This window comes from Paroedura picta, chromosome 4, assembly GCF_049243985.1.
Source record: "Paroedura picta isolate Pp20150507F chromosome 4, Ppicta_v3.0, whole genome shotgun sequence".
In the NCBI taxonomy this organism is placed as follows: domain Eukaryota; kingdom Metazoa; phylum Chordata; class Lepidosauria; order Squamata; family Gekkonidae; genus Paroedura; species Paroedura picta.
The window spans coordinates 113,004,669-113,028,453 of NC_135372.1; the positions used below are offsets into that span (position 1 = coordinate 113,004,669).

At 41.3% G+C, this 23,785-nt stretch overlaps 1 protein-coding gene across 7 annotated transcripts in view; it reads right to left on the bottom strand.

The window, feature by feature from the left end:
* Positions 1 to 23,785, bottom strand: part of UQCC1 (ubiquinol-cytochrome c reductase complex assembly factor 1) — a 52,914-nt gene that overhangs the window by 24,764 nt on the left and 4,365 nt on the right. For all 7 annotated transcript variants that reach the window (XM_077335170.1, XM_077335171.1, XM_077335169.1 and 4 more), the window contains exons 3-6: positions 22,267 to 22,371; positions 19,407 to 19,514; positions 14,971 to 15,043; positions 11,380 to 11,437 (exon numbers count right to left, since the gene is read on the bottom strand). In XM_077335170.1, coding sequence (XP_077191285.1) covers positions 11,380 to 11,437; positions 14,971 to 15,043; positions 19,407 to 19,514; positions 22,267 to 22,371 — 344 coding nt within the window. The remainder of the gene's footprint in view (positions 1 to 11,379; positions 11,438 to 14,970; positions 15,044 to 19,406; positions 19,515 to 22,266; positions 22,372 to 23,785) is intronic.

A 23,785-nucleotide genomic window follows, 5' to 3' on the forward strand; every position in this document is an offset into this window, starting at 1 on the left:
CTTTTCCGTGGCCTCCCTGTCAGCCAACTGTTTGGCAGAAGGGGATAGCCCCCCCCTCAAAAGGAAGGCCCTCAGGCTCCCCTGTGTTGCTCTTGGAAAGGCCTCCCTCCCCTCAGTCAGGGCCTGTCAGAGGCTCCTTCGCAGCAGGCCTGGAGGGGGGGGGAGGGGAGCACTCTGCAGCCTCCTGCCAGCTTTGTCAGGGTTCTGAGGCAATTTGCAGTTGGACATGGCAGTTAGGACAGCCTTGGGGCAAAAAGGGCTGGCGCAGCCTGTTCAAGCCTCTGTTCTCATCCCCCTTGGCAGCCCTGCTGACCTCCTCTCCCTGCGGTGGTCAGGGGCAGACTGGCAGCCATTTTTCCAGACTGCCCCTGGCTGGATGGAATTTTGGTCTGTCCTGGTGAGGGGCCAGACAGACCTTTATTCATGTCATAAACTAGCATAAGATGATGTGATACATCTGTTAAAATCAAAATTTCATATATCCTAAAATACAGTATTTATACTAAATAAAGCATGCAGTAGGAATGTATCCAGACAATAAACTACACTAAGATAACACAGCTCTTAAGTTCATTTAGCACAGACCATCCTATTGCGAATTTTCATTGCTAACCTGGACAGAAAACTGGAAACCAAACATAATAACTTTTAAAAGAGAATTTTAGCTCTGCCCAGAATCTCCCTGTAGATGTTGTCATGCTTAGCTTTTGAAGAAAGTAAAGGAATAATGTTACTATAATATTCTCCATTGTTATCCCATATTGGATAATACCCAGGGCATCCTTAAAGTTGGTAGCAATATTCAGGACAGAGAGTTCAAGAAGCGATACAGTTCCATAACGAATAATCAATTTCCAGTTCCAGATTTTCCCTCTGATTAAAATCGATTAAAAGGAACCCCATTAGAGGCTTCTATTTGTCCAGCTTTAACCTTCATAGTTTCAGAATACTTGTTAAACCTATTTGGTGCCAAACCATGCCAATAGCTTTGCTTGAACGTTGCTGTTCTGCAAAGTCATTTGTTTTGTATTTATCTTTATTACTACTATTTGACCAAATAACAGGTTTGCTGGATCGGGGAAATTCGGTTGATGTCATTTACTTGGATTTTAGTAAAGCTTTTGACAAGGTTCCCCATGATGTTCTGATGGATAAGTTGAAGGACTGCAATCTGGATTTTCAGATAGTTAGGTGGATAGGGAATTGGTTAGAGAACCGCACTCAAAGAGTTGTTGTCAATGGTGTTTCATCAGACTGGAGAGAGGTGAGTAGCGGGGTACCTCAGGGCTCGGTGCTCGGCCCGGTACTTTTTAACATATTTATTAATGATCTAGATGAGGGGGTGGAGGGACTACTCATCAAGTTTGCAGATGACACCAAATTGGGAGGACTGGCAAATACTCCGGAAGATAGAGACAGAGTTCAACGAGATCTGAACACAATGGAAAAATGGGCAAATGAGAACAAGATGCAATTTAATAAAGATAAGTGTAAAGTTCTGCATCTGGGTCAGAAAAATGAAAAGCATGCCTACTGGATGGGGGATACGCTTCTAGGTAGCACTGTGTGTGAATGAGACCTTGGGATACTTGTGGACTGTAAACTAAACATGAGCAGGCAGTGCGATGCAGCGGTAAAAAAGGCAAATGCCATTTTGGGCTGTATCAACAGGGGCATCACATCAAAATCACAAGATGTCATAGTCCCATTGTATACGGCACTGGTCAGACCACACCTGGAGTACTGTGTGCAGTTCTGGAGGCCTCACTTCAAGAAGGACGTCGATAAAATTGAAAGGGTACAGAGGAGAGCGACGAAGATGATCTGGGGCCAAGGGACCAAGCCCTATGAAGATAGGTTGAGGGACTTGGGAATGTTCAGCCTGGAGAAAAGGAGGTTGAGAGGGGACATGATAGCCCTCTTTAAGTATTTGAAAGGTTGTCTCTTGGAGGAGGGCAGGATGATGTTTCTGCTGGCTGCAGAGGAGAGGACACGCAGTAATGGGTTTAAACTTCAAGTACAACGATATAGGCTAGATATCAGGAAAAAGTTTTTCACAGTCAGAGTAGTTCAGCAGTGGAATAGGCTGCCTAAGGAGGTGGTGAGCTCCCCCTCACTGGAAGTCTTCAAGCAAAGGTTGGATACACACTTTTCTTGGATGCTTTAGGATGCTTAGGGCTGATCCTGCATTGAGCAGGGGGTTGGGCTAGATGGCTTGTATGGCCCCTTCCAACTCTATGATTCTGTGATTCTGTGATCTTTTTGTGGAGCTCCAGTTTCAGAGGAGTTGCCTCATTATATTCTGTCTAGCTCGCTTTATACACAGAGCCTAAACCCAAATTTTTGCAGCACTTCTCAAGAAAGTGCTTGGAAGCAGAAGAGCTGATTTTTCTTCTCTCAGAAGTGCTTGGAAGCAGAGGAGCTGATTTTTCTTCTCTCGGATACTGACTTGTGCTTGCAAGTGCTTGCTTGGCAGTTAAAAAAATAGTGGCAAAAGTTGTATCTGATGGGTGAGATGTTTTAACATGACAAGCACTTTCAGAGCAGGTATTTTACTTATGTTATGTTATTTGTGATTTAGGTTTTATGCTATTTGTGACTGGGTGTAATGGCCTTTGGCTATATATGAAAAATGTAACCAGCAACAGAAAGTAGCATATTGGTGAAAGAAAGCTAAAATTTGCCTTCTACTGCTTTGCTCTGTTGTTTTGGTAGCGTCTCTTCTACTTGGCTCCCTTTGGTATCATAACTGAGCAGAGAAGAATGCCTACAGAAGCCTTTCTCAACTTTTTTACCAATGTAAAACTCCTGAAATATTCTTCAGGCTTTGAGAAACCCCAGGAGTGGCACAATCATGCAGAATATGGTTGGGAAGCATAGCTGTGTACACGCCCACCCCTTCTTACCCCCTACAGGCCCATCATTGGCCATTTGGGGAGGCTCTTCTACGGTTGAGAAAGCCTGGTCTACAGCAACAGATTGCAAGAACTTAAGGTTGGGAGAGTGCAACTGGGGACTTGTATGTCTTCTACCACTTTTCCAAGTAAACAATTACACAGACATATTTGTATATTTTCAATTTTCTAGGACATATTAAAGTCTGTAGAAATACCAATTATTCCTGATAAAAGTTGTCTCTCTTAAGCAAAGTTCCATCTTTGAATGCATCAATTTCAAGTTAATCTATTTTGTCCAATGGTATTGTTAGAAGATAGCCATTTAGCATCTAAACTATATTTTTACACTAGAAGGGAAACATTTTACAGATCTAGTTTGAAAGATTTGTAATCCGCTGGTAGAATGTTCCACTTGAACAGATTTCTATGGCCTACTCAGACTTCTTACAGAAACTGGTTTGTTGAAGTGCTTGATGTAATCCAAACATAAAGAAGATAACGGCTCAGTTCCTTACAGTAGCCTTTCTCAACTTTTTTACCATTGAGAAACCCCTGAAATATTCTTCAGGCTTTGAGAAACCCCAAAAGTGGCATGATCGTGCAGAATATGGTTGAGAAGCATAGCTGTGTACATGTCCACCTGGGTCCCCTTCCCTCCCCCCCACAAATCCATCATAGGTTGTTTTGGGAGAGGGGCAGGTCAACATGCCTGTGTATGGTTATATCACCTGATAAATGTTTAAAAAATTCAAAACATATATATTCAAATCAAATCCCACCCATTAAACAGGCACTAAGTTAAAAACTCCCACCCATTCAGGAAACCCTTCCAGGGCCATCAAGAAACCCCAGACCCACCAAGAAACTCCAGGTTTTCATGAAACCCTGGTTAAGAAAGCTATTTTGAGACTTCTCTAAAGTAAGACTTCTTTAACAGTGGCAGTTATGAGCCTGAAAATGGGATGATACTCATCAGTAGCTACTACAAAGATCTTGACCATAATATTTTGGTTATTTGCCAGAGAATGATCTTGTAGTTATGTTTCTATATTCTCTGTGAGGCATATATGATCAAAAGGAATAGAAAAAATTAATAGTGCTGGATTTTCTGTTCCAGCGTTACTGTTTTACAATTGAGAGAAGGCCCAGGGATTCATGATATGGATTAATAGAATACATATGTTGCCGCGTGCAGAGCTTGTTGACCCTTAACCTTCAATTTATAGCTCCCAGGACTTGTACAAACTAAGAATGTTAAGTGTACCAAAATCAAGAAACATTTACAATAGCATGTTGTCATGTTTTGCCATCAACAGTCCTTGAGGGTCATTACAAATACTTCAAATGCTCAACTGTATCCTTGTGGTAGAAAGGCAGGAGGAACCATGGCTCGTGTGTTGTTGTTTTGCAATTACCATAAAGGAATCAGAGATGAAGTAGATATGGTTTGGTGTAGTGGTTCAGAGTGGCGGCCTCTCACCTGGAGAGCAGGGTTTGATTCTCCAGTCCTCCACATATAGTCAGTTTTGTGACCTTGGTCCCATCACAGCCCTAATAATGCTATTCTCACAGAACAGTCTTGTCAGGGCTCTCTCTGCCTCCCCCCCCCCCCCAACATCACAGGATGTCTGTTGTGGAGAGAGGAAAGGTAGGCAATCCTAAGCCACTTCAAGACTCTTTCGGGTAGCGAAAAGCAGGGTATAAAGACCAGCTCCTTTTCTAGTTAACAATGCTGGGACCAGGATGTGGGACAACCAGGTATGAATCCCTGGTTTGCCATAGAAGCTTACCAGGTAGATCTCTCAGTCTAGCCTATTGCATAAGGAAGGTGTTATGAAGATAGAATGGAAGAGAAGTGAACAATGGGATAAGCTGTTTTGGATTCTAAGGGGAAAAATTGAATATAAATAATTGCTCTGTTCTTGACTTGAGGTATCAGGCCTTCCAGCAGAACAGCTGGTTATTCTTTTTCTTATTGTGGCAAATGTACATATTTTTACTTATAGCTATTGGGACTACATTTGGGATACTGAAAGAGCTCTGTTAACCGAATATGTACAAGTACTATATATATTCTAAATATTGTATCCCCAAACAATCTGTTAACCATATAATAAAGATGATTAGAAAAGTAATGTTTGCCTCCAATAGATTTAACCACAGGTTTTGTATCCTAACCCTAATATCCCCGATATCATCCACAACTCTTGATGCAGTCTCTCTTACTTCCCCATAATGTACCTACTGTTAGGTCTATAAGTGGCAACTGATACCTGTAGATACCACAAATATTGCTTTGGTCCTTTGGGTTGATCCTGTGTTGAGCAGGGGGTTGGACTAGATGGCCTGTATGGCCCCTTCCAACTCTATGATTCTATGATTCCCATTCACTTTTCTGGAAAAAAATATCCTTCCAAGGATGTCCAAGGAGGACTGTATACTCTTGAGAAACTTGTACATGCCACAGACCATTGATGACACTGAATATGATCACATCACAAAATCCAAAAGTATCAAGGACCATAAGCAATCAGTGATGGAGTGAAAATCAAGTATTTTGCATATTATACTTAGTGCAGTGCCTGAAAGGATACTGTGTATTTGTATGTATAAATGCTGTCACAGAGCAGTTCAGCAGCACCCTGAGTGAGGTCATGGAATTCTGAAGTTTATTTTTTTTAAAGGTACCTTGTTACAAGAACTGCCATCTGAGGTTAAAATGACAGATTTTCTTAGACTATAAGCTTTCTAATTAGATCAACACAGCTGCAAAACCTTTTATTGTTTACCATAAGGACCTGCTTTGTAATATATTCAATTATTCACCTTTGAAACTATCTACAAGTATAAAGAAGTTTCACTTTAGAGAACTGAGTTTTTAAAAAGAAAATGGCTATTTTAATAGTATCTAAGAAACCATTTCCACAGCAGGTTTCTTCTATTTACTTCATTACTGATGTTATGCACAAGTATCTTTTCCAAATTCAACACAGAAATATTTATGCTACTTGTATGCTTGCCACCATTAATCATTTCTACTATTCAGTTTATTAAAGCGATTGCTTTCTATGAAGATAAAACATGTTTATTTTTATATGCCAGTCAATCCTGAGTTCCTACTAATATCAATAATTCGACAATAAATATTTATTTTCCACTTTAAAGGGCTGTTTTATAGCAATATTTTTCATTGCTGCCTTACCTTAACCAAGGTAATTTTAATTATCACATCATCTTTTGCAAATTATAGCTTTTTTCATTTAGTAATTTACAACTCCCCTCCTTCTATTTCCAAACCAAGCATTTTAAAATTCCCTTTAAAAAATAGTCTCTCCCTAGTGGATTCTCTGCATATAGCAATGCATTTTAAATACATTTTTCAGGTGTAATATACTATAGCCCTGCAATTCTATGGAATATGGAGTATTCTCTATGGAACCTTTTCATGTTAAATTTCCTGTTATAAAATGCACATAGCAGTTGATTAAATTATTTAAAGCCTCTATACACCTTTTAACCAAAGCCACAATTGACCATCTTATTACAAACAGACAGCACAGTATTCAGGCAGGTGTCTATGCAAGCACAATAATGGGGCTGATGCATGCAATCTGGGTAGTGCAGAAGCATTCACTCTTCTGCCTTCTTAAATCCTGGGATTCAGCTGCTTGCCTGCATAGATGGACTGGTCCCCTTTCTGTGGCAATGGCGTTCTTTACTCTGGGAATGTCAGAACAGGTCAAGAGGCAGAGAGGAGCCAAGACTGTGCTGAATTATCCTTCATGGCATTAAAAGGCTGGTTTTACTCCTGGAATTCTCAGAGCTCCTTTATGTCTGTTGCCTATTTCCATTTCATCACCCTTTTCCTCTCCCATATAGAACATAACTTCTCTCTTTTGCTCCACCTCGATTACATTTTTATGCAAACTTCTATTAGCTAGAAACGACTTTTGTAGTTAATATATCTTCTCTCTCCAGTCAAGTCCCATATTTAGTTTCCTCCAGGCCATGCAACTGTTTCCATCTCATTTCTTATTCAGCTTGTACACCTGACTGCCTATTCTATTTGTTTCTTTCCCCTGTTTCTCTCATGTAAATCTAGTTATTTCCTCTTCATTTGCAATTACATTTGTACACTTCTGTGAAGGCAAAGTGCTTTCAAATTCTATAGCACTAACCTCCTATTTCTGCTCTCCTTTCCCTCACACCTCATATTTCAACTAGCTGCTGCTAGACGGACTTATTTATTTACATTTATCGTGAGCACTCAATATACTGAGAACTTAACATTTATTATTTATTTATTTATTTATTTATTTAATAATTCTGATCTTCCAATGGTCTCGTGGCAGTTCACATCAGCATAAAATCAATAAAATATTATCAAACCTCATAAAACACCCCTTACAGCAATAGATAGATGGTGATCCCTTCAAAAAAATGCCAAAGTCCAGAGATTTCCACCTAAAGAAAGTTTTAAGGTCTAATCATTTCCCTTACTTGCGGAACTGGCATAGGCTGAAGTGAGGCATCTTCCCACTGCAAATGATTCTTGCCCACCCACCTCCATTGCCACATGCCTTCATCATCGGGACCTCCTTCTCCACCCGCTAGTAGTGGGGGGGGTCGAGTTTTATTGATTCTCTGCCATGTTGGTAATGTTTTATTTCTTTTAATGGGGTTTTAATGGGGGTTTTAAGACACTGTAACCCACCACGAGCCGCAAGGGAGTGGTGGGAAATAAATTGAAAATTAATAATTAATAATTGATAATTGATAATTAATAATTAATAATTAATAATTAATAATTAATAATTAATAATTAATAATAATAATAATAATAATAATAATAATAATAATAATAATAATAATAATAATAATAATAATAATAATGCCCTTCACTCATTTGCTTACTTGCACTCCGAGCTAACTGGGTTCACTACCACTGCCCTGGAAGATGGTCCCAGCAGCAATATCCCCAGCTGCACAAACCTCCCAGTGTCAGTGAGGAATGAGCATGCAGGTGCCTGTCGGAGGAGTCATGAGCATGCAGGGTAAGGATGCAGAGGCAGGTGAGGGGGGGTACCTGGACAGAGCAGGAAAAGTGTCAGCCTGGGATTCGAGAGAACACAATTCCTACTGTGCCATGGAAATTTGCTGGATGATCTTGAGCCAATTGCATGCACATGGCCGTTGTGAAGATAATACAGAGGACAGCAAAATGCTGTAAGGCATTTTATGTATTTATTTATTTATTGTATATTTATATACCACCACTCCCAGCAACTCTGGCTTGTGGTGGTTTACTTATAATAGATAAAAACAAAATAATATTCTAAAACAAGACAAAACATTCTAACCAATAAAAACAGTAACCACAGTTAATTAATATAGTTCCAATCTATAATAATGGCAGTATAACACTACCTCATAATGCTTCACTGAACCTGGTTTCTATAAAATGCAGCCTACCAACACTGCTGATATCAAAAAGGATATAAAAAAATATCACAATGGTCAAGTGTTCCAAGGACAGGTATGTGTTCCCTTTAGAGAAAACATCCTGTATGGATGAAGCAGGCAGCATAATATAGCCCAATTTCATCAGATCTTGGAGGTTAAGCTGGGTCAGTACTTGGATGGGAGACCATCAAAGAAGACTCTCAGAGGAAGGCAACACCAAACCTCCTCTGCTTCTCATTTGCTTTGAAAGCCCCCTGTCAGGGTCACCATAAGCTGGCTGCAACTCGGTAGCACTTTACACACACATAGTAAATAAATATGAATGCAATCATGCACCCCTCTCCCATTAGCTCTCCTCAAAAAAGATGGTACTTAGGATGCAAAATAAACCAAGAAAAAAGTAATGTTGTTCATGGAGGGGCACAGAAGAGGCTCTATTCTTGCTCTAATAGATTTTTTTATGCCAGTGTAAGAAGCTTGCGGCCCGGCAAGCTTCTTACTGTGGGAGGGGGGGAGAGGGAAGCAGGGCCGCACACGTGCGCTTGCACCATGTGCGGCTGGGTTGCACATGGCGCATTGCGCGTGCCTGGCAATCGCCCTCCCTGTTGCCGCCGGTCCCCAGCCTGAAAAAGGTTTGGGACCACTGTCCTAACCCATGAGTAGATCAAATTAAAACACAAATTAAAAAACCTTGCCTACACTTGCCCACTGAAGTAGGAACTTACTCAGCTGCTCTTCAAAGATTATAGCCTGAATCCAGGCTAACGTTCCTGTGGACAGAAGGAATTGTCCCTCTGCCCTTATCCTGTAGACCAGTGGTCCCCAACTCCCATTCCGGGGACTGGTACCAGTCCGTTGATCAGTCGGTACAGGGCCGCAGCTCCTCCTCGTCCTCCTCCCTGGCTTTTGCCTCGGGGGCTGCCCCGCCACTCTGCCGCCGGCTCACCTTTGGTGCTCTCTGGTAGCCGCCATGGCTGGGGCTCCCCCTCGGCCTGGCACTGTGCAGCTGCTGCTGGCAGTGTCCCCCAGCGGGTGGCGGAAAGTCAGGAGCACCCCCCACCAGGCCTCAGTAAAATTGTCAAGTGTCGACTGGTCCCCAGTGATAAAAAGGTTGGGGACCACTGTAGACCAAACAGGAATAGTATTTTCGGGGCCATTTCAGACTGCCACATGTGGGACTGCCACATGAGGAAAATCAAGTTCTACAGGTAGAAGTCCTTGCACTTGTAGAGATGTTGGTCTGGATCCAAACTAGGATGGTTACACTAACAGTGCAGGGCAAAATAATATGGACTTGGACTTTCTAGCAGTAAAATTAGAACACTCCAATGAACTACTACAATTGTCCATTCCTTTGCATATGTGGAAGAGGCAAATGTCTGAAAGTGGCACTACAACACTAGTGAAGCACTAAGGTACCTTTCTAGCTGGTGTTCTTTAGCTTTAGGCCAAAGGCAGAGGAAGAGTGGAAATGAAGAGAACACAGAAGTAATTGCTAGAATTACTAACCTCTCTTTGGAGTTGTAATAAGCTGAAAGGGTGCCAAAGTTATTTGGAAGGCATTCAAGATTTTTGAAAGATACAACAACTACTGCGATTCATTTTGCTGCCTTCTGCTGCTGTGATGACTACCTGCAGGGCTGAGAGCAATTCTGCTAACCTTAGCAGCTTAAAGTTCATCATTCAGTGAAGAAGCTTAAAGGAAGTTTTAGGACAGAGGAAGCAATTGGATGAATGGAGAGGTGGTCGGGGGGGGGGGAGGGAGAGGATATCTGTAATTAAGATGAGCATTACTACATTTTTTGAGAGTCAGTTTATATATTTTAGTTTAGTTTAGGAAATGGGACAGAATTTAATCAACAAATCACTGGTTTTAACATATGATTCAGTGGGGAATTCTTTCATTGGTCAACAGCCCTAGAATCTTTCTGAAGATGTGAAAGGAACTGAAAGCAATTGTGCAATCCTATGGAACCTTACTGGGGGATCAAGTCCTATTTGTACCCAGTGGGATATACTCCTTAGTAAACTTTTACTGGAACAGAAAGTATACTGATAAAAGCAGGAAACACTTCAACTGAAGTGCTCGCAGCATGTTCCTCTCATATCGTAATGTATATTTTTATAAGGGTTTTCATTAAATTCTCCCATTAGACACACACATTGTTCATTTTTCATTTTATTTCTGAATACATTTTCTCCTGTAAACTAATGAGATGCACCATCAAAATGAAATTCACATTATATGTCTGAACTTTTAAATAAAATGTGAAGGCTGGAAAAGAATATATATTTTAAAAAATCAATTGGATCGAGTGCCTATTCTGTGATAACTTTATTCTCAAGTGTCCACATTGGTCAGTTTACATTTAAGGCTCTTCAGTTTCCAGAGAGGCAACTGGAAAAATAATCTATTTCCTTCTGCATCACTTTTATATCACTTTGACCTTTTCGAACAGGTAACTTCAGATGAAAAGTAGATTTTGCCTAATTATTTTTCTTGGCTAGTTATTTAATAAATGAAAGGAAAACTCACTTTCTGAGGTGTTAAATATTTTACATGCAACCAATCTGGCATTCACTTAATCTGTAGGTACATTTTAGAGGTGCAAATGTAAATGTCAATGATATAATTTGTTAAAGGCTTCTGACAACCAGCAAGTAAAGTCACCACAAGTTCTCACAATTCAAACCACTTTTACGTAAATGTGAGCCTTTCCTAAAACAGCTAAATAAGAGACCTTTCCAAACAGGCTGAATGAGGCTTTTAAAAGATACTCCTAGCAGTAGCTTTTCCACTACTAAGCTTAAAAAAACCCACTACAAATATTAGGCTTTTATAACCTTTCTTTATAAAAAAAAAAACCTCGTCATAAGGTAGATTTATTAAATCTAGTATTTTTGTCACCATCAGAAATAGTTTCTTTTACCAGGTCAATCATGCGGCAGATATAAACTTTAAAGGTATATAGCCCCGCAACATGCAGAAAATACAGATTTTAAATAATTTTTCACTTACCAGACATGAAGTTGTGCTATTAAAAACCATGAATTCAGTGTGTCAGGCATCTGAAATTCTTTAAAAAAAAAATAACGGTAAGAATTTTTCCCCATTGCTTGTTTCATTTTTTAAAAAATGCAAATTAAGTGGTGTGCATCCAACCCCACTCCTTCCAGTACACAAACAGAAATAGTCTGTACACTTTCAGAGAGGAAGGTGCAATTTGTACTTCTGGGGTAGCCCCTGGCATTCTTGAATGTCTTACTTGACCATGGGAAGAGTCTTTCAGGGGATAAGGATGATTGTTGCTGGAGGAAGGAGCTGAAATGGTCCCATATACAAGTAAAATACTGAATATTAATCCCAGCCACTGACTTTAAGTACTAGGCCAAGACAGCTAACTTTCAGATTTTGAGACAAAAAAATTAATTTACTATGTTTTATGAAATCTGAAGAGAAACTAGTACTGGGCCAGCAGAACAACAGCAAGAAATAGTTGCAGTTGGGATCCATTTGTCTGAATAGAATGCCCCTTTAACTGCTTTAATACAAGCTCTTCTACTACAGTAGTAAAAGCAGTAATTAGAACGGCACAGTAAGCATTTTAGGTAGTGTTCCAACAACTGACTTGAACAAAATACAGCAAGCACAAAATCAACTTTTAACAGTGGTAGAAATATCAATAAACTAAGCCCCTTCAAATAAAAAAAAACATGCTATCAATTAAAAATATCCTTTTTTTTGCTCTGTTTTTCCCCCTCCCACTAGGCTAATACAGCTGTCTACATTTTTTGTTATATGTTGCCACAATAAGCATCCTTGAAGCTCTGAAGTTTAGCATCTGCTTTGTTCTTTTTCACATTCAGCGTACACACATTAAAATGTGCTCTTTATATAACAGATAAAAAGGTTGACCACCTATATCTTTGGCACCTTGCAATAATAATGTCAGAAGTTCTATTGCACAAATTTGTATGGCAGCAATGGTGGATTTCATACAATCAAATTTTCATTACAAAACCTAGAAGGATTGGTGAAATTGAACCACCACCTGGCTGAAAAGGCCCTGGCCCTAGTTGAAGCCAGGTGAACTTTCCAGGGACCTGGGACAACCAGCAAATTCATACCCACAGAGTGAAGGGCCCTGCAGGGGGCATAAGGAGATAAGCAGTCTCTCAGATAGGCAGGATCCAGGCCATGTATAGTCTTGAAGGTCAAAACCAAAACCTTGAACTTGACCTGGAAGCTAACCAGCAAACAATGCAGCTGCTGTAGCGCTGGCTGGATATGGGGCCTCCATGATGACCTAGTGAGAACCCTTGCAGCTGTATTTTGTACCAGTTGCAATATCCAGGTCAGGGACAAGGATAGGCCCACGTAAAGCAAGTTACAGAAGTCCAGTCTGGATATGACCATTGCATGGATCACTATGGCCAAGTGTTCTGAGGACATGTAGGGCGCTAGTAGTAGTGCTTGGCGTAGGTGGAAGAATGCTGTCCAGCCTACTTTCATGATCTGAGCATCCATAGACAGGGAGGCATCAAAGATCACCCCCAAATTCCTGGCCCCTGGCACAGGTGTAAATTGTACCCCATCCAGGCAGGGGAGGCACACTTCCTGGTCCTGTACCCTTCTACCCAGCCACAGGACCTCCGTCTTGGAGGGGCTGAGTTTCAGACAACTCTGCCTGAGCCATCCAGCCACTGCTTCCAAACAACTGGCAAATGTTTTGGTGGGGAATCCGTCCATCCATCAGGAGGTAGAGCTGGGTGTCATCCACATATTGCTCTGGCCAGTGTCCATTTTGATTGTATCTAACCATCGTGTTCTTTGCCAGCCTGGTTTCCTTTTACCACTGACCAAACCTAACATAACTGCTTTCTCCACTGAGTTGGATCACATGATATGGCCAAAATAAGTGAGCCGAAGTTTTGTGATTTTGCCTTCCAGTGATATATCAGGCTATGTGCCCTAGTATTTCCTTGTTTGTGAATTTTGCTGTCCATGGAATCCACAGAAGCCTTCTCCAGCAGCAGAGTTCTAACAAATCAACTCTCCACCTGACAAATTTCTTCATTAGTGGCTATTTGGTATTCAACATTTGGTAATCAGTAGTGGCTATTCGACATTTGGTAATCAGGCTTATGTCCTTACATTTCCATACTTAGAATCATAGAATCATAGAGTTGGAAGGGGCCATACAGACCATCTAGTCCAACCCCCTGCTCAATGCAGGATTAGCCCTAAGCATCCTAAAGCATCCAAGAAAAGTGTGTATTCAACCTTTGCTTGAAGACTGCCAGTTCAAAGTTATCATTGCTGAACGACAGAGAAATTTGATTTTTAATTCCCATACTGCAAGCACTACTGTGATTCATTTGTGATCCAAGAAAAATGAATTCTTGAACGCATTCTATCTCTTCACCATTAATTGCTATTGTGACTTGGCTGGTTTTTAGTGGTAGTCATTATTTTTGTCTTTTTAATGTTTAAGAAAAGGTCAAACCTTGCTTTCTTCACTGGTTTATGTAATTAGCAGTTCTAGGCCTTCCTTAGTTTCTGATAGATGGGCAGAGTCATCAGTTATAAATTATTCACCAAACAGTTTAACTTGTGCTAACTACAGTTATATTAACTATACTCTTGTAATCATAGAATTAAGAATACATTATGTGCTTAAATCAGCGATTCTCAACTGCTCCGATGTTGCGACCCCAACTGCGGCAGTGGTGGGGTCGGTGGCAGCAGCGTGCGCACGCACATGAGCAGTGTGCGTGTGCAAGCATATGCGCACAAGTGCATGTGCACAACAATCAGGCAGCGTGGAAGCGGCCATTGCAATGGCTCTGCTGCTGCCGGCCATCTGCCACCACTGCACCGCCAATTTATTGACCGCTACTCCCAAAGGCTCGTGGCGGTTCACATATGTCCGACTAAAACCCCATTAAAAGCCGTCAAAACCCCATTAAAAGGACTATAACAACAACAATAATCATCAACGACAGGTAAGATGGCAGTACCTTCAACCCACCCCCATTCATTTATTAGAGGGAGGAGAGAGGAGAGACACATCATATGGTGTCTGTTGTTGGCAAACAGGGAGACCCCAAATGCTCTTCCTGCACTAACCTGGCCTCAACCATAGACCTGGCAGAAAAGCTCAGTTTTGCAGGCCCTGCGGAAAGCAGCAAGTTCCCGCAGGGCCCGCAACTCACCCGGAAGCTCATTCCACCAGGTTGGGACCAGGACCAAAAAGGCCCTGGCCCTGGTCGAGGCCAGGCGTGCTTCTCTTGGGCCGGGAACGACCAGCAAATTCTCACCTGCATAGCGTAAAGCCCTGCGGGGGGCATAGGGCGACAGGCGGTCCCTCATGTATGTGGGGCCCAACCTGCGTAAGGCCTTGAAGGTCAAAACCAAAACCTTGAACCGGATCCGGACAACAACTGGCAACCAGTGCAGCTGCCTCAGCACCAGCTGGATATGGGTCCTCCATGGTGTTCCAGTGAGGACCCTAGCAGCTGCATTCTGTACCAGCTGGAGCTTGATTACACTTGCTCAATCAGAATCCCAAAGTAAAGTACAGGCGAGGCAGTAGGTAGAAACACTTACTGTTAAAGAACTCCTCATAATCTGTCTTCTCTACACAGCATGTGTACATGCGTAATGCTGCTATTTTAATTTTCTGGAGAAGAAAAATAATTAATTAATATCACCCATGTATAGCGTTACTATGTTTTCATTAATCATGCAAGCATGCTATACTTTTCTGTAATCAAAAATATTCAAGACAGAAATGCACTTATCTCTAACAAAACAATATCTCAAAAGCATTTGTAAAAGGAGTGACGCAAATCGGCACACATTCTCTCCTACTCAAAATGCACCGCAATATTAAAATATTTAGTTTAAGCAAAAGACATGGTCACACTGTTGACAGACTATTCTAATAATTTAGCAAGTAACCCACCTTTTTATTAGCTTGCTATACTTCTAAATGCAATTAATCTCTGTAGGCATTAGATTGAATGCAAAGAATCTCTTACATTAACAGCAGAATCCTAAACAGAGTTATACCCTTCTAAATTCACAGACACTGAAAGATGTAACTCTGCCTAGGAAAGCACTGTAAGATTTCTCATGTTTAGGATCTAAGCCTTCCAATTATATATTAAACATATAGTTTGCCATAATTATCCAACATTTTAATGTCTTTCAAAGGAGATAATAACACAAGATTAATCAACGGTGGAAATATGTGCTAACAAATTATCAAGAAGAATACTCTGTTCATTGGATTCTGTTTATTTACTTAGTTAAACAGCCTGTTAAGGAAGATATTTAGCAGAACTGGCAAAATATATTCTCAAACCTGCTCTGGCTACTGTCCACAATCCCCTTTTGCTCCAGGAAATAACAACTAGCAGGTTTATTATTTGTTCTAACAATTTCCTGGGCAGTAAATATTATGTTATTCATGCTCCTTTAGATACTCTAATTCCACTTCCACCTTCTTTCCAAGAAATTCAAGCCAGTTTCTCAGGTAATGTGCACAGATTCCCAAATCAGTTTTCAAACTGTTTTTAGTGAACCTCCCTAAGGAAAAGTATTGTTCTAACCTCTGCAAGATCATGTAAAGAAAAAGCAGGAATTCCTCTAATAGTCTTCTTCCATTTCAGTTTTGAGAATATGCAGGGTAAAGAAGCAGTTTGCAAAAAAGAACCAAAAACACTCCCAAACGTGATATAAATGGACCAGTTGCTGGTCCTTAGCGACAAGGAGGCATGTCTGGCCAGGATGTTTTCCGTCCTGCCCCAACCCGGTAGAATGAGCTTCCAGAGCAGATCCGGGCACTGGCAGCAGTTCCACAGGGCCTCCAAGATAGAGCTCTTCCACCAGGTTTTTGTTTCGGGTCAGTGAAGCAACAACATGGTCTGGGGCCTTGCTATTAAAAAGATGCACCCTGAATGTACTCTAGCTCCGGACGAAGAGATGGCAACCAGGATTGTTGGTGCTGTCAGTTGGTACTGAGATTTAGTACTTGAATTAACTGCTGTTTCAGTTAATTTTAATTGCACCACTGCAATACATCACCCCTAAGTTACATATCCATCTTATGTCCTACTGTAGATGTTGCAATACAAGCAGAAGATGTATGAAACAAGAGGAGTCAAAGAGGGAATCACTTAGTACAGCTCCTGTTGGGAGCAAGGGTGCTCTGAAGAACTAAAAGATAATCAACTCATTCATCCTCTGTCCCTCAGAAGCACTGCTTTAAATAGCAGGAGACATATTTAAGTGACACGTAGCTCTCCCCTACATATTTCCTCAGAGGCAGATTTCACTTATTTCAGTTGGCCTCATGGATTTGTTCAGGAGACCATTTTTATAAACATGAAAGTGCTGCAGTTTTAATGTCTGTGGGAAAAACTGTAGCCAGTTTTTACAGCAATGTTTATTGTATAAATTATCTTACTTTCTAATTTTTTTAACCCAGGTTTGTTGCACTCAGTTGACTTCACTCATTGCAAAACATGCAATGATAAGGAAACACACCATTGAAAATTCTGGGCAGCCTTTGGAAGAGAGCTAATGACTGAGAGCTAGACATCTTTCATTAAGTGACCTTTAAACTTTACAGCTCTTACTTTGGAGTTTTTATTGGCTGCTGTACATATATGTGTTAAGAACTGCTGCGTGTTAAAACCAGACCTTTGAAGAAGGCCATATAAGGGCCGAAACACATCATTCTATTGATTCGCATAGTGCATAGCGTACTGGTTTGCAATAGCCTATGGCTTATTATGTAATCTGCTTTGAAAATTAGCAAGAAAGGTGAACTATAAGTAAACAAATAAAAATCTATTGCATTTAAACATGGATGAGCAAGAAGAACTGTATGGCACAATGATGTTTGCTGAGACAGAAACTGTTCATCACAGGCTGATGGAATGACTGTGGTGAGTCTCTTGTTGACCATAATTTAGGAATACAAAATCAGTTAAAGAATTTTAAATCTGAATTCACACTTTACGGAATTTGTCAGCTGAGTCCATCAAGATCTACAAATAACTGGTGAAAGATTTACAGCTATAGAACTAAGGAAAGATAATGATTTGCTCTCAAATCACTGTAGGTTCAGCAGCTTGACTGACTAAGGCATGGAAAATGAATCCCAAATGCAGTTGCAAACAATGACAAATTACCTAGTCAAGCTACTATCTGCTTCTCCTGGAAATCTTCTTTTAAACAAAGGACAGGTTGCTGTTTTAGCACTTAAAACTGCTTTCTGTCACTACAGAATGAACGTATTTCTTCAAGTATGGCAACATTTCAGATTCAACTTCCAAGTGCTTTTGAATGGTTTCTGATTGTTGCCATGCATGTAGATGTCATTCTTCATCTGGTGATACACTTTTCAGAACCTCCACATGTATAGCATGAAATGGGTATCTAATGGATTTTGAATAATATTGTGTTCCTTATATCTTTCAAAGTAATAATTGTGCAGACTGAAGACATTTCATATGAACCTGAACAGCTTCACATATAACTGCAAAATATTCTCTGTACTTACAAGACAGAGATGACAAAAAGTCGGTTTTTATACACTGCTTCTTTAGTCTCAAAGCAACTTACAATCACAATCTCTTCCTTTCCCCACAGCAAGTACCTTGTGAGTTCTGAGAGAAATATCACTAGCCCAGGTTCACCCAGTGGGCTTCATGCAGAGGAGTGAAGACTCAAACCTTGTTTTCCAGATTAGAGTCCACTACTCTTAACCACTATGCCATGCTGGTGTATTGACAAATATAAAATATTTAATTTAGAACTTTACTTTGCATCCTGGTGTTATGGGCAAAGTGTGTAACATAAGTCACAAGCTTAATATATTAGAAAAAAAGGATGAGAAAAAGGATTAGAAAAAAGGCATAGGTATTCATCAGTGACTGAAATAGGTTGATAAAACTGACTTCTAGCCTGAAGATCAAGTCTACATGAACTTTATAATGCTAATGTTTGTACTGTAGTTCAGTAGTCCCCAACCTTCTGATCACCATGGACCGGTCAACGCTTGACAATTTTACTGAGGCCCGGGGGGGGGGGGGAGTAGTCTTTTGCTGAGGGACGTCACCACCCCCGCCTGAGCCCCTGCTCCACTTGCTTTCCCGCTGGTGCCCCTGACTTCCCGCCGGTTGGGGGGGCACTGCCAGCAGCAGCTGCACAGTGCCACGCCGAAGAGGAGCCCTAGCCATGGCAGCTGCTGGAGAGCACCGAAGGTGAGCCAGCAGCAGAGTGGCAGGGCAGCCCCTGAGGGAGCAGGGGGAGGAGAACAAGGAGGAGCCGCGGCCCAGTACCGACTGATCCACAGACCGGCCCCTGGACCGGGGGTGGGGACCGCTGCTGTAGTTTACATGGATATTCTTGTGCATACAAACACTGACTCTGCCACAGGGTCCCAAGGTGTTCTCATTCGGACACATATAAACTTTTCAACCCAGTGTTTTCACATTCAACAAAATGTAATGTCTACATATAGATGAAATGGAGCAGAGCCAAGAAAGTCTGACCAAGATTTCATGAGGTCATGGACAGAGGTTGAAACCAAATGAGGATGGGAAAGTCCACATGAAGTGTTTATCAAAGGAAGCACTCTTTACAAGTTCTCCAGTCACCTAGGTGGCACCAGTGAAGTATTAACTGCAGCATCTTTTTGCCCCCCTGCTCCACCAAGTTTTCAACAAATTATAACTTGCAATTATAAGAACAAGATACTAATCAAATCAATGGCTATATATTAAGAGACCATCAATATGAGTATAGTGAAGAATTGTGGCAGTGCATGCACAGTAAACAAAAGAACCGAAGCAATTGATGACTAAAACAAAGGTAATAACAGAAAAATGTGGAGAACAGCCTAATCTTGTTCTAATATAAAAGTGACTGCAAAAAATTAACAGCCTTTTGCTGACAAAAGCTGAAACTAGTTCTTTTTCCAATGAGCCACCCTGTTTTGAAACAAAATGTCATTAATAAGAAATGCTTACCCATCTGTTATATTTTAGTGGTCCTGTGAAACCCATTGCTTCTATCATCTTTGTGAAAGCACCCACTTTCTCTTCAGATGGCTGAACTGAATCTTTGGTTGCATGAAGCTATCAAGAAAACAAAGTAATGGGTTACAGATATCACAGGATTTAAATTACACAATTACGTAGTAATAAGTTAAAGGTAAAGGTAAAGGTAAAGGTATCCCCTGTGCAAGCACCGAGTCATGTCTGACCCTTGGGGTGACGCCCTCTAGCGTTTTCATGGCAGATTCGATATGGGGTGGTTTGCCAGTGCCTTCCCCAGTCATTACCGTTTACCCCCCAGCAGCAAGCTGGGTACTCATTTTACCGACCTCGGAAGGATGGAAGGCTGAGTCAACCTTGAGCCGGCTGCTGGGATCGAACTCCCAACCTCATGGGCAGACAGCTCCAGACAGCATATCGCTGCCTTACCACTCTGCGCCACAAGAGGCTCATTAGTAATAAGTTACTGGGGTTAAAATTGCATTCACCTCCAAGGGCACCAAGAGCATCCTCTAGGCATGTCTTCCTGATGAGTCTTTAATGCTCAGTCGTATTGGAACAGCATGCGATGAACATAAAATCTGACACATGTAGAGCTGGACATTTCAATCCACATCCCAGAAAGCATTAAGCAACCATGTGGTTAGACATATGCATACTGGATTTTATGCATGTGTATCATATTCAAAAGTTACTCATATAGATGGATAGTCATGATCTTGGAGGATGGACAGGCACATCAGGAGGGCAGGTAATGCCTCACTCCCCTCCTATGCGTATGACAGAACTGGGGGAATTTTTATCTGATCCAGACCAACAAATAGCAAATGTGTATTTGTCATACATGTGTGCTTACATGAATGCATGTGTCTCTGTGATGAACACGTGTATGCTTCCTACTTCATAGAAGTCATGCATAAATTAAGTTCTCAACTGCTGTAATTACGAATTATGCTGACTTCTTGACATTAAACTAACGGAAAAACACATGGAGGGCCAGCTTGGTATAGTGGTTAGGAGTGTGGACTTCTAATCTGGTGATCCGGGTTTGATTCCCCGGTCCCCCACATGAAACTAACTAGGTGACCTTGAGTTCACCACAGCTCTGATAAAGCTATTCTGACTGAGCAGTAATCTCAGGGCTCTCTCAACCTCACCTACCTCACAGGGTGTCTGTTGTGGGGAGAGGGAAGGGAAGGTGATTGGAAACTGCTTTGAGACTCCTTCTGGTAGAGAAAATTGGCATATAACAACCAACTCTTCTTCTTCTACATGGTGATTTGACCCCCTTCAGATTTTCCATAGCAGCATCATATACAGGGATTTCAAAAACACCCCCATCCTTATCTATCCATGGTTCCTCTATATATTTGTGAAACAGCTTGGTGGGTGGGACATGTCCGGCTGTCCAAGTTGGAATAGGGCCAATCAGGCCCTGCCCCTGCATCTCCCGCCCTCCATCCCTGGACTCTAGCCTCTTTGCTCTCAGACATGCCTCAGTGCCTGGAGCCAGCAGCAGGTAAGGGGAGAGGGCCCTGGGCAAAGGGCTGTGATGGAAGGCTTACTAATGAGGGCCTCTTGGCCTACTAGGCTGGACCTGTTAACGAGGGCCTCCCGGCCTGCTGACTGCCTGCTAAGGAGCTCTGTCCCGGGCCTGCTAACGAGCTGCCCAGCCCCCACCCGCCCCATTTGATCTGGCTGTGAACTGCCTGGCCGGGGGCCAGGGGAAGGGGCCCTTTTCAAGGCCCATTCTTAGGAACGGGCTTTGAAGTTAGTCCCATAATAAAACACATATTTGGGTCTGTTTCTATGACAGAAATTAAGACATGAGCCTAGGTTATATCCGTAACTCCACATTTGTATCCCTGTTCCGGCAGATCCAAAAAAGAAAGAATGCTACAACAATATGGGAGACACAGTGAAAATCTACCAACACAATAGAGAAAAACTGTGTCTAACACAGGGCAATTTTAGATGCAATAAACAAATCTGTTATTTTGCTTGCGGTGCCACATAAAAAATCGTTTCTGTCAAACAGCTTTCATCCATTGTGGTCAGAGCAGCTTTACCAGTGCTGTGGTGAGCCCAAGGTCACCCAGCTGGCTATATGTGGAGGAGTGGGGAATCGAACCCTGCTTGCCTGATTAGAAGCTACCACTCTTAACAACTACACCACACTACCTCACACCTCAGTGCTAAAATACAATCAATCACTCATGGACTGTTTTTCAGGCCTTCTTGGAGATGCAATATGAATTTAATGGCACAGGATCACATTTGGTCATAAGTCTGTATGAGCCTCAGATGCTCCTATGAAGAGGAGAGAAACTGCCATAACCAATGACTATAAAGAAATTTATCCAAGAGGCAATAAACAGTAGAGCACGAAGGAGGGGCCTATATGTTGTACTGGACTGGCTTTAACTGCAGGCAGGAAAAAGGAAAAAAGTTCTATTCAATTTTCAGGAATAGCAAAATTGTACTTAAAACATTTGTCTGCAAATGGCAAAATAGTGACTCATGTAAAAAGGTAAGTCAACAGGGACTGGTATTCAGCATTAAATGTTACACTATAAAAAGCAAAGCAATTTCCCCCCTTTGGCTCACAGCACTCAAGTGCCATCTCATCTAACATTATGGCTAATAGCTAAGCTAAAGATGACCTTCCATGAATCTGTTTGAACTTTTAAAGTGTTTATTTCAGGATTTAATACATAGTCCTCCACACAAGTGAAGACTTTGTACTTAAGACCCTCAGAAATGTCAACCACCAAACAGTTCTCACCCAATGGGGCTACACAAATGTGTGATTCACACAACACTTTCCTCTAACCTTTTTTGTGTGATGAAATGCCCTGTTTGGCTGTTCTGCTGTACCAATGGTTCGTATTAACCCACAGCAAACGTTGGTCAGTTGTGATCGGCCATTCTTATGTCTCTAATAAAACAACAGTGGAAAAGAATGTTAGTTTATATTGTTAGGTTAAAAATATTGCATGCTCGTGCTATTCTGAGTAAGTGCTAATTAAACACCCTTAGATCCATCTCTGCTACAGATACACTGCTGAACACACACTGTTATAATAGCTCTATAATGGTGACAAAGTAAGAATTCTTCTGATCTCCTCTGGGAGACATAACACCCAAGACAGAATGTGTTTGATAGGCTAATAGACTTCAGGAATGGGGCACTCAAGACAGATTGATACACAGGCTCTTACCAAGAAAGGCAGACCTTCAAAAATGTGTGTTCCAGGCTGTGCAGAGATATATGGGCAGGAACCAGCACACTGAGTTTAATCATTTCTTGGCCTTGTGATTGAGATCAAGTGTGTTTGAATTTGACCAAGACCAAATTGGCAACCAACATAAATTACTTCAAAAAACACAAAGCAAACATAAACAAGCAGTTGCATTCTGTACAAATTGAAAACTCCAAATTACTTTCAAACACAGTCCCACCAGCTCAGCAGAGTCCAAGTAGGTAGCAGTTGAAAAGTGCAGTTGAAAATAACATACTTCCCACAACTACATTATCCTGATCTTTCAACAACAAAGCAGAATTTAAAAAAAACACTCCAACGGTCTTATTAGTTTAAATTTCACACCACTGAGGGAAGACAAGGCAAGCCCCCCCCTGCTTCCCCAACCAGGATCGCCTCCAGTTTTAGTATGTTATACCTCAACTAACTTGACTACTTTGTTGAGTAAGAAATGTTACAAATACATACAGAAAGAGTTAAGGTTATTCTAAACTCTTTCATACTAGGGCCTCTTCTTAATAAAAACTATCAAACTCCTCTCCTTCTGGTGTCTGTTGTGGGGAGAGGAATGGGAAGGCGACTGTAAGCCGCTTTGAGCCTCCTTCGGGTAGGGAAAAGCGGCATATAAGAACCAACTCTTCTTCTTCTTCTTCTTCTTCTTCTTCTTCTTCTTCTTCTTCTTCTTGTATAAGAAACAAAGAGGAAGTAGACCATGTATTTTCAAATGATCCTCCTATCTGCCTTCCTACCCCTTGCTCCTGTAAAACTTAAGTTTCTGCAGCAGAGAGGTGGGTAGAAAGAGCCACCACATTTCAGAATATTTATAGTTTCTGCTGTTGGGGGGATGAGACACATCAATAACATATTTAAAAATCTCTCTTGATGTTCAGTTCTATTCATATGTACAGTAAGTAGCCATACGAATTCTTAAAAAAATCTGATTATCCAGTATCCTTGAGGCACCTGCGGCTTAAGGAAATAATAAGCAGTCACACACACGAGATCACCAAGGAGTTCAGTAAACAAAAAGAGAATGTTTTCTTTCCTATTTTTAACTGCTCCTGTAGTTAAGGGCACCGAGGGAGGGCT